At 34.2% G+C, this 12,423-nt stretch overlaps 1 protein-coding gene across 3 annotated transcripts in view; it reads right to left on the bottom strand.

Moving 5' to 3' along the window:
• The window catches only part of LOC106837751 (probable ATP-dependent RNA helicase DDX60), a 223,710-nt gene that overhangs the window by 134,277 nt on the left and 77,010 nt on the right, over positions 1–12,423 (bottom strand). For all 3 annotated transcript variants that reach the window (XR_011502009.1, XR_006525509.2, XM_014851438.3), the window contains exons 33-36: positions 8,995–9,142; positions 7,531–7,673; positions 2,585–2,736; positions 962–1,024 (exon numbers count right to left, since the gene is read on the bottom strand). Coding sequence is in view for 1 of the 3 variants with exons in the window: in XM_014851438.3 (XP_014706924.3) it covers positions 962–1,024; positions 2,585–2,736; positions 7,531–7,673; positions 8,995–9,142 (506 nt within the window). In the remaining 2 variants the exon portion in view is untranslated. The remainder of the gene's footprint in view (positions 1–961; positions 1,025–2,584; positions 2,737–7,530; positions 7,674–8,994; positions 9,143–12,423) is intronic.

A 12,423-nucleotide genomic window follows, 5' to 3' on the forward strand; every position in this document is an offset into this window, starting at 1 on the left:
TTTTGAGACAGCTCCAAAGTCTCTGGAGTTTTTGGGAATGCTCTGAAGATTACAACTTGCATAACTATGAGCCACTCAAGGAATACACTACCTAGAGATACTCAAGGAATCTAGAGCAGTTTCCTAGTGCTCCAGCAACCCAAAAGTTTCATCTTCTGTATAAAAAGTCCAAACAGGTCTGACTAATCTCAGATCAAAGAAATAAAATACAATGACCTGACTAGAAAGAACTCCATAATGAAGGGATTCATGGCAAATTATATGTATGTATGTGGGTGTACATATATATATATAATTTTTTAAGTGAGTAATAGAAATAGGAATACCCATTAAGTGTGAAGTGCATGCAGATTGGAGGCTTCAGGAAGATGGACATTTAACCAGGAAACACTAGATGTAGGTAGGACCTAAGGATGAACCTTCTAATGGAGCCTAAGCATGGGGATATCTACAAAAAGTCTAGAACTGCTTGGGTCCCTACTGGGCTCTGTTAAAGACAAAAACAGGAAGCCAATATGGGAGAACCAGGTGAAGCCTGGAGAAAACACTAGATAAAGCAAGAGAATCAGGAATATGTGAGTCGATATAAACCAGAGACTTGATGGAGCCCTAAGAGGCCCTCTGAATTATCATGTCTCTGACATACACTGATTGTGGACATTGAGAACACTAGAGTCCATGGATTCTTGAGGCTTTGGAATATCACTGCGTTTTGGTATGTAGTGCCTGGGGCTGAGGCTTTGGTCTGGGTGAAACTTTATGTCAATGGATTATGGAATTACTTCTATTATAGAAAAAATGCAACAAGGTGTTGAGAAGAAGTTCTGCAATGTCTTTGGGGAGCTGGAATGCATAGCACCCAAGAGGCTCAGTGGCATCTTTAAGTGCGAGCTCAGCATTTCTCAAATTACCATTAACTTACTGGAAAATCTGAAATCAATATTTAAAATATATAACACACCTGATAGATTGAATGGTGAGTGCAAAGTCTTTCAACAGCAAATAAGCTTCTCCTTCATTCATCCTAAATAAAACAATATTTTGAAAATTAATGGTATAAAAACATTAAAGAACTTCTTATTTCATATTGAAATGCTGGATTCATTAATAATAGATTACTTTTGTCTGTCAACATGTATTTACCGTAATCGTTTCGGCCACACACTCCTAGATGATGATTTAATCTTTGGGAATGATGATTATGAACTCAAGAATCACAAGTATCGCAACCAGAGATAATTCACAAGAGGCCAACAATTCAGAGGGATAAAGTCAAATACCATATGATCTCACTCATAAGTAGAAGATAAAAACAATGACAAACAAACACATAGCAACAGAGATTGGATTGGTGGTTACCATAGGGGAAGGGGGAAGAGGGGAGAGCAAAAGGAGTGATTAGGCTCATGTGTGTGATGATGGATTATAATCAGTTTTTGGGTGGTGAACATGATGTAATCTACACAGAATTCGAAATATATTACGATGTACACCTGAAAGTTAGATAATGTTATAATCCAATGTTACTGCAATAAAAAATAAAAATAAATTTTAAAAAGAGGAAAAAAAAAAGAAGCTGACTATCTCAGGAGAACACCAAACTAGGAAAGTAAAGCTCAAGAGGGTGAATGGGAGCTAGAGAATCAAAAGAGAAGACCCAAATTAATTATTTACTAATGTCACAACTACTTTATTCACAATAATGTGTCATATTTTTTAAGATAATCCTTTTGCAAGAATGTCAGAAATTTTAAATACTTTAATTCAATAAAGATTGCTCAAAATTGTGTGTAAAATGCATATTGAACTCCTGATTGGTGTGACAGAATGCCCCTTCCCACATGTATGTACTCAGTGCCTGGACCCATTTCTCCGTTCCTAGGTAAACCCAAGGGGGTTTTCCCTGCTAACTGTTTTTGAAAATGGTTTACCTGCCAAAGAGCTAAAACAATAGTCATGTTCTCAGTCCTTAGATGTGTCAATTACATACTTTTTGTATACTTCTCTCAGATAATGGAGAGGATGGCATTATTTGTTATTGTTATTCTGTTGTAAAATATCTAACAATGAATAAATAGGACAGTAAAAAATAAAAATATATCTGTGAGTGTTTGTAAATATTTATATCTAGGGTATATCTTTACGTCACGTGAGTCAGCCTAAGTTTCAAGATTTTTCTGGTAAACTATGAACAAAAATAACACAGAATTCACTATTCTCTCTTGCCATTCGTCTGTAAGAAAAAAATCCAGTATGTTCAGCATGATTAACCTATACTTGAAATTATAAAAAGGCTTTTTCCTAAAATTCTTTAAGTTCATCCATTAGATATAGAAATAGAGATGGAGATAGAGATCAACAGAGAGATGAAGATGGATATAGAAATAGAAATAGAGATGGAGGTAGAGATGAAAGAGATAGACATAGACTTGGACAAAGATGTGGACATGGAGCTAGAGACAGAGGTAGACGCAGAGGCAGAAATGATAGATACAGAAAGAGATAGAGACAGAGATAGAGATGGTAGAGATATGGATAGAGATAGAGATAGAGATAGAGATAGATGGAGTTAGATAAAACATACCTGTTGTCCTGGACTAATCCTATCAAGGAACCGTGTTTATAGAAATCAAGTGCATAAGCATTAAGTGGCATTCTTCTTCCTTGATTATCAAATCTCTGTGACCACAGCACAGGAGCCCGAGAGTGATCAATACCCATTGTGCGCAGAATGACCTGCAGAAACACAACTCTTTTTAATTTATTTATATGTACAGAAAGTTTATGATTTCTTACATTGTCCTTTGTAGTCACTTCCTTTAATAACATTTTTAAAGCACACTCTTCATAGTGAAGGAAGACAGTGCCTTTCACACCCACTGGGGTGGTGCCATCCTAAACAAGCCTAGAGAATGACTTGGTTTCTCCTATGAACATTATTGCCTCCCAGCATAATGATGGCAATTTCAATGATCCAGCTGCTAGACTCTAGCAAGACTCACTAGGAAAGAAAGGCTAATTTACAGTTTTGCCATTATCCTATTTGGTGCTGGAAATATCTTTGTAAACAGAGGACCAGGAAGCTGGTGCTTTGTGCGTCTCAAGGGAAGACTTCAACTGAACAACTCTGACAATCTTTGGAACTCAATTACCAGAATAAAAATGAAGATGAGGAAGAAGGAGAGAAGAAAAGAAGGAAAATAAGAAGAGGAAGAAAGCAAATCAATAGTGCTTTATGTCTGCTCATTTTTTGCAAACTATACTTTATGGGGTCTATAGACACTCTAGCACACTGCTAGTGAGAGTGCGAATTGGTACAACTTCTTTAAAAAATGATTTGGTAGTAGCTTGGAAAGTTCTTCTTATTATCATTAAAAACTCTTGGACTGTTCTTATTCCATTATGATCCAGAAAATCATTTTGACCCCCAAAACTCTAGATTTACACTCAAGAGAAACCGTTGCACATGTGTACCAGACATTCATAGCAACATTGCTTGTAATAGTAAAGACCAGAAACAAACACAAACATTTATTAAGAGGAGAATAGATCAACAGGTTGTTTTATATTCACACTATGGAATATTATGGAATGGTAAAAATAAAATAGAGCTTCCTGTCACAACATGGATGAATCTTAAGGGCATAGTGTTGAATGCAGAAAAAGCAACTTCTAGGAGACTACAGTAAGTATTCCTTCACAGTTTGTAAAATTCAAAAGCAGCAAAAATAAAAAGTGATTTTGGATATGAAGTTTTTTAAAGGAGAATTAAAAACACAAAATTTAGGATAGTCGATACCCTGGAGGAAGAGGAAAGACAAGGGAACAAAATAGAGGAGGAGCACACAGGGCTGAGTTGATGTGTACTCACCTCAGTTTTATGCTTTATAGCTTATCTATATGCCATTTAAAGATACGTGTGTGCATATTTAGTATTACACTAAGTATAACAAACAAGAAAAACAAAATAAGTTTTAAGAAATTATAGCTTATACTAGTAAATTAAATGTCTATAAAGCGAGTTGGGTAAGGCAAAGGTCATGTTACCATTAAGCAATGTTCTGGAAATATCGACCAGTGCAAGATGTTTCAAAATAGATGAACTAGAACTGGCCCCTTCTCTCTAGTATTCCATCAGAAAAAAACATGAGTCTGAATCAATTCATGTCCTATATCTTAAAGGTCTCTTCTCATTGATAGTGATCATGTGGCAATAAGATAGAAACATTATATCCTATTATAACTGTATCTGTGTGCCTCCAAAACCCCGTGGAGAAATTTGCATATGGAAAAGAATCAAAAGTGAATAGCACATACTGTCCATAAGTTGAATTAATTGTATAACAAGGAGAAAGGGAAATTATAATGCTTAACAAATATGTCTTTTTTTTTCAATGTGGTTAGCTGCAAGCCTCTTATATAAGTAACTAATTGTTTGTAATCATACGAATAAAATACAGAGGGAAAAGCTTCATAAAATTATTGCTGATGTCCAAAAAGGAGTTCAAAGACCTAGACATATTTGAAATATGTTGGATAATCCATTTGAATGTTGGAATAAACTTTTGGAAATTTGAAGCTAAAGTTCAGTCCCTTATTATTTCTATTCCAGAATTCCACATTCTTCAAAGGCAGTTTATTGTAAGACATTGCTCAGATGAGGGTAAGGCCGATAGAGCTAGCTAGCCACCTCTTCTTTCACAAATGCTTTTTTCTCATTTTATGAAACAAATAGTCTCTTTCAACTCACTATAGTACATTTCCTTGAGGTTTGAGAATGTACAGAGGAACAACAAAGGGCAATATTGCATTCCTATTCAGAAAGTGAATGACTTTAAGACTAAGTAAAAAAAATATATTTTATTTTTTTATTTTAATGTGGATTTGTTTTCTTTTTTAATTAAAATTTTTATTTTGAGATGATTACAGAATCACCTGCAGTTGTAAGAAATAATACAGAGTATACCATGTTACCCTTTACCCAGTTTCCCCCAATGGTAACATCTTACAAAATTATAGTTTACTATCACAACCAGGATATTGACATTGATATAGATAAGATGCAGAACATTTCTATTACCATAAGGATCCCTCGTATTGCCATTTTATAGACATATCCATTTCTCTTCTTTCCACCCCTTCCTTAACCTCTGGAAACCAATAATCTGTTCTCCATTTCTACAGTTCCGTCATTTCAAAAATGTTATATAAATGTAACCTTTGGAGAATGGCTTTTTTCCCCCCAGAATAATTCCCTGGTGATTCATCCCAGTTTTTGCATGTATCAACAGCACATTCCTTTATAATGCTGAGTAGTACTGCATGATATGGGTGTATGGATGTATCATAGTTTTTTTAACAATTCACCTGTTGATGGAAATGCAGGTTGTTTCCAGTTTTGGGCTATTACAAATAAAGCTACTATAAACATTTGTGCACAGGTTTTTATGTGAACAGAAATTTTCATTTTTTGCAACCTTGCTGAAGTCACTTGTTAGTGTTCAGTTTTGGAGTTTTTTTTTTTATTCAGAAAGATTTGCCCTGATCTAACATCTGTTGCTAATCTTCCTCTCTCTCTTTTTTTTCCCCTCCCCAAAGCCCCAGTACATGGTGGTGTATTCTAGTTGTAAGTCCTTCTAGTTCTTCTATGTGAGCTGCTGCCACAACATGGCTACTGACAGACAAGTGCTGTGTTTCCACATGCGGGATCTGAACCAGCAAACCCCAGGCTGAAGCAGAGCATGTGAACTTAACCATGGTGCTGCTGGGCCAGCCGCCAGTAAATCCTTTTAATCAAAAGATATTTTGTTGAATCTTACTGTGCTTTTCATTATAGTCATATATTGTAAGCCACCATTTACAGTTATTCTGTCCTCCCTTTGTTTTGGATTAATATGATCAATTTGCTTAAAATTATCTTTATTTTTATCTTGACTTTTGCCCCATGTATTATTAATGCTTTTTTCTTACTGATCTAATGTGTTATATAAACCTAACCTACATTTTGTTACTCTTTTAATTTTCTCATTCTACAGACAAAAGTGATGTGTTTGTATCTCATCCTTTCCACATAAATTATGGAAAAATATATTGTTTTGTATTTTTTGGAACTACAGTTGAAAATTCATGCTGCAGCATTAACCAAGAACATTGCAGTGCAAAAACTGCCACTTTGGCATAACCTAAGTAGTATTTACTTAGCACACATAACACTGAGTGCCACCTAATCTCATGTTTTCTCTCTGGGTCATTATGTGCCCAGCAAGGTGCTTTGTTCAAAGTAGTAGCTGTGTAAAAAAAAAAAAATTTAAGTTGGGTAGTTTCCAATTACTTGAATTCAACAAAATTGGAAGTGGATCTAATTGTTTTAATTAAGAATATATTAAAAATATATTTTGATGATAGATTGCAAAGTGACTTGGGGCATACAACTCAGAAAGAATTAGAAGAAGTGCATATTATTTTTGTAACGAAAGTTGTTTCATTCTCAGCTACTTATCTATTTGAATAATGTTTCTCAGAATCCAAATTAAGATTGATACTGGAACCCTGTCTCATTCTGAAAATAAGTAAATTTTCATCCCATTGTTATGTGGACTAATTAAAAAAGAAATAGTCCCATCCATCTCATTAATATATACATTTCCAATACAATATTAATTTTATTTTTAATAACTATAATCAAAATTTATATTATATTTAAGCTTCTGTGATCAACAGGAAATAACCATTAAATTGAAACTGAATATATTTAAGCTAACAAATGTGACAGATGGGATGACTTTATGTTTAAAAATACGTTACATTAAGGTAAAATTATGTGGGAGAATGTAGAATCTAAACACAAGAGAAAAAGAACTATACCAAACTTTAAGCCATTAAAAATTTTATTCTTGACTTGTTTTTAACTTGACAATCAGGGGTATTAAAAGACTTTAGTATTTATATTCCATTTTATATATTTAAAGGAAAGATGAAATGGTTTTATTTCCATATATCATCATTTTATCTGAAGCTGGAAATTATGTCATTAGAAACTATTTAAATTTATGATAAAAAAAGAATGTGTCCATTTAAAATGCACAAGGGTCTATATAGTTTTTCAAAATTCTTGTAAGTGCTACTGTGCTATTTTACACGATAGAGGACTGATTTTGAAATAGAATGGAGTTGAGACACCAATGTCAACCCATAATATCAAATGTAACAAAACTTATTTTCTTTCTCAAATTTTGTATTAAAATATAAATCAAATTTCCACAAGTTTATTCCAACATTCAAATGGATTATCCAACATATTTCAAATATGTCTAGGTCTTTGTACTCCCTTTTGGACATCAGTGATCCAGAATGTAAATGGGATTTGCAGTCTCTAGCAATTCTGGGCAAGCCTGAAGATAGTTTTATGTGCTCTTTTCACAGCAAACCTGTGTCCATCTCCCCTAGAGTCTTCAAAGATGGAAGAAAAGTGGTGGACCTGGGAATTCTGTATCAAAGAGCTTTTATTCATAAACCCCATTTTCAACTTACATGACTGGGAGTTGCTGGTTGAAGCAAATCATCATCAGAGTTCCCAGAGAGACAGACAAATGGAGAAATAGCTACTCTTCCTTCCTTGCAGTTCATCAAGTGAGACACAAGCTGGGAGCCTTTACATTCATTACCTGCAAAATCTGGCCATAACAGGTTGGGATTAGATTAGTTTTTAAAAATCAGCCAAATTGTCAAACCTTGTATACCTGCTCTAGACCATGCTACGAGGGGAGTCATTCAACTTTCCAGGGCCTACATCATAATGGAGACTGAATGAGATATATCACATAAAGTGGGTAGATCATCTTGGCACAGAATACATTCAACAAACGTTAACTATTAAAATTATTATCAATATTATAAAACTTCATATTATATTTTACTTGCTTTGATCAACAGATAAAAAAAGACTAAATTTAAATTGTGTACTCTTTTAACACAGAATTATTGTTATTAGCTTGGTACTTTTTCCCACTGAACTCAGATTTGGTCTTAGAATCTTTCTAGACAATGTGTTCCAAACAGTGACTATCAGTAGGTTTGGAAATGGCATGTGAAAAGAAATATTTTTCCCATTGCTACTCTTATAAAGCACCAGACATGCATTCAAAATTAGCTCTAATTTGTAATAAAGGCAGAATATTCACACACTCCAATTATGCCTCCTCTGGAATGCTCACAGTGCTCCACTGCCATTGTCTGCTTTTGTTCATGCTGCTGCTCATTTTAACAGGGCCCGGGACCCTACGAACTCTGCTTCCTTGACTTTTTCTAATTGATGATGTTAGGGTATAATGAAATTGAGAAATTACTACCCACAGTTCAACCCTGTCCCTTCATCCCATCACCTTTTCCTTCCTCTAGAAGATTTCTATGCAATAGCTTATGGAAAATAAGAGCAAGGATTAATGGTGTTTACCATGCACTAGACACTTTTTAAGATATTCCCATATGTTAATTTAATTATTTAAAGCTCACCCAAACTGGGTAGATAATGTTATTCTCTTTCTCATACATCTGTTGAGAAAATTTGAGGCTAGAATATGGAGTCACTTTCTCAAGGTCTCACTGCTAATAAGTAGCAGAGCCAGAGTTTGGATCCAGATAATCTGCCAAGAGTCTAAACTCACGAACATACACATATTTCCTCTCAAGAAAAACAGTGACAGAATGATCTCTATTTTCTCTTCATCTCATAGGTATCCTTACTCCATCTTCCAGGCTTGACCCAAAAGCAACCTTAAATCAAGATGGTTTATAAGTCACCTATTTAGTTTCAATCTCCATTGCCCTTTTAACTTCTAATTATCAAAGTTTCTTTCCTTGGAAAAGCAGAGGCATCCCCTTATTCTAAGGGGGACTGATCTTTCCAGGGCTCTACTCTTCTTCTGGGATAAAATAATCTTAGGCAAGATTATTTTTTCTTTACATTGTTCCACAATGGAGCTAAGATATACTTACTTATTTTTGACAATGGGAGTTGATATTCCTGTTTCATATCAGCCAGTTTGGAAACGATTAGTAGGAAGGAGGCAAAGTCCTCTGTGACTTTCATGTTATACTCATCTAAAGCAGCGTTAAAGTCCTCAGGGAGATCCTCAAGGAACACCTAAAGCGTCAAGGAAATCATCAAGAACACCTAGAGGCCAAGTATTTTTCAGGGAGATCTACGCCTCCTTGAAAACTGAAACTGGAAGAAGGGTAAAGAACATTGCAATATAATTCTATAGTCATCTATTTATTCAATGACATCTATTTATTCAATGACGTCACTGTTTCATCCCTTCATCTGTGAAATTGAGGTAAAATTCATCTTTTGTTTCTATTTGCATTTATAAAAACCAATACCTTTACTCTTAAAAAATTTGCTTCCACACTACTTAATCAAAACCATCTTTTAAACAGAAGCATCCCCTCTCAAATGACATTAGACTTGTGAATATTTCAAAGAATCTGGTGGTACATTTGGAGAGCAAGTAGCTAGAGAAACTACTCTTGCACGCCTAGAATAAACTTCATTGGATTGTGAGAGTTTTTTAAACCTCACTGGATTCTTTTTGCTAGTATTTTGTTAATTATTCTTAGTTTAAATTCATAAAAGAGATGCATCTCTAATTTTCTTTTAATGCATTTCTCTTTTTTATAATGTGCTTGTCAGGTTTTGGTATTAAATTTAGGCTTTGCTCCCAAAAAAGTAAGTATTCCCTCTTTTTGTATTCTGTAGAAGAGTTTGTGAAAATTTGACGTTATTCTTTAAATAATGAAAGAATTCACCAGTGAAGCTCTCTGAGCCAAGGCATTTCTATGAGGAAAAGTTTTTTTAAATAACTAATTACATTTCTTTAATAGATATCAGACACTTGAGATTTTTTATATCTTTCTTGATTAGTTGTGGACAGCTGCATTCTCTAGGAATTTGCCCATTTTGTCCAAATAGTCAAATTTATTGGCATTGTCACTCATGATATCTTTTGTTTTTTTGACATCCGAAGTAAGATTTATAGTAATGTACCATTTCCTTTCCTATTATTTGTAATTTGTGCTTTTTCTCCATTTATTCTTAATGAGTCTTGCTAGGTATTAACGGATTTTATTAATCTTTACAAAGAAGCAACTTAGGCTTTATTGATTTCCTTTTTGTACAACTGTTTTCAATACATCTCATTTCTGTTCTCATTTTATTATTTCTTTTCTTCTACTTATCTCAGGTTAGATTTTCTGTTCTTTTTTGGGATTTTTTTCTAGCTAGGACGTTAAATCAGTGATTCTTTTTAGCCTCTCTTCTTTTCTAAGATATGGTTATAAGGTCGTATATTCCCCTATAATCATTGCATGAATTACATCTTGTATTTGTATGTTTTCTTCATTATTATTTAATTAAAATATTTTATAATTTCCATTTTATTTCTTTTTTGTCCTCTGTGCTTTAGAAATGAATTTGTTTAATTTTCAGGCAATGAAGGTATTTCTGGGTCTTCTAGTTGATTTTTATGTGGCATATCTTTTTCCATCACTTTACTTTCGATCTTTCTGGGACTTTATAGCTAAGATGCGATTTGTATAAACACCATATAATTGTGAGATTTTTTAAAATACAATCTGAAAATCTTGATATTTTACCCGATGTATTTAGTAAATCCAAATTTTATGAATTTACTTGTATAGCTGATTTTCTGTGTACTGAGTATTTGTTTCCTATTCAGATCATCTGTCATCTATTCCTTTCTCTGCTCCTCTTGTCATTTTTATTCAGTTTTTTCTTCTATTAGTGCTTATTTGTGCGTTATTTTACGAGTCTTCTCCCCAGAGATTACAAAATGCATCTTCAATTTTTACAATTCTTAATACTGCAAGAACTTTAAAACATTTAACTCTATTTACTCTTCCCAAGACTTGCATTATGATTGTCATGCATTTTAGTTCTACATATATTTTAAATTGCATAATACAATTTATACAATAAAATAATTATTGTTTTTGGATGCAGTAGATACTCATTTATATCTACCCACACATTATCCTTTCCAGTGTACTTCGTGACCTCCTGCATTTTTGTTTCCCAAGTTTGGATTTTTTTCCATCTGCCTAACGGTATATAATATTTCTTTTTTTTTCTTTTTTTTTCTTTTTTTTTATTATTTCCTTTTTCTCCCCAAAGCCCCCTGGTACATAGTTGTGTATTCTTCGTTGTGGGTTCTTCTAGTTGTGGCATGTGGGACGCTGCCTCAGCGTGGTCTGATGAGCAGTGCCATGTCCGCGCCCAGGATTCGAACCAACGAAACACTGGGCCGCCTGCAGCGGAGCGCGTGAACTTAACCACTCGGCCACGGGGCCAGCCCCTATATAATATTTCTTTTAGCACAGACCTCATAGCACACACACACAAAAATCTATTAGAACTAGTAAATAAAATCAGCAAATTGCAGGATACAAAATCAACATTAAAAAAATCAGTTGGGGGCCAGCCTGGTGGCACAGTGTTAAGTGCGCACGTTCTGCTTTGGTGGCCCGGGGTTTGCCAGTTCGGATCCCGAGTGCGGACATGGCACCGCTCATCAAGCCATGCTGTGGTAGGTGTCCCACATATAAAGTAGAGGAAGATAGGCATGGATGTTAGCTTAGGGCCAGTCTTGCTCAGCAAAAAGAGGAGGATTAGCAGATGTTAGCTCAGGGCTGAGCTTTCTCAAAAAATAAAATAAAAAATATGTTGTATTTCTATACACTGACTAAGTAACTGAAAAAGAAATTAAGACAATCTCATTTACAATAGTATCAAAAAAAATAACATACTTAGGAATGAACTTAACCAAGGAGGTGAAAGATCTGCACACTGAAAAGTATAAAACACAGAGAAATTATAGCAGACACAAATAATGGAAATGCAGGCCATGTTCATGGATTGGAAGAATTAATACTGTTAAGATGTCAATACTACCCCAAGTGATTTACAGATTCAATGAAATTCCTATCAAAATCCCAATGGCATTTTTTTTTTTTACAGAAATAGAAAAAAAAAATCGTAAAATTCATATGGAACCACAAAATGGCCCAAATGGTCAAAGTGATCTTGAGAAAGAATAACAAAGCTGGTGGCATCATACTTCCTGATCTCAGAGCATATTACAAAACACAATTAAAACAGCATGGTACAAGCATAATGACAGACATATAGATGAATGGAACAGAATAGAGAGTCCAGAAATAAAACCATGTATATATAGTCAACAGATCTTTGACAAGGGTGCCAAGAAAATCAATGGGCAAAGGACAGTCTCTTCAACAAATGGTGTTGGCAAAACTTGATATACCTATGTAAAAGAATGAAATTGGAGCCTTACTATATACTGTACATAAAAATAAACTCAAAATGGTTAAAGACTTAAATGTAAG

The sequence above is a fragment of the Equus asinus genome, chromosome 3 (assembly GCF_041296235.1).
Source record: "Equus asinus isolate D_3611 breed Donkey chromosome 3, EquAss-T2T_v2, whole genome shotgun sequence".
NCBI classification, from domain to species: domain Eukaryota; kingdom Metazoa; phylum Chordata; class Mammalia; order Perissodactyla; family Equidae; genus Equus; species Equus asinus.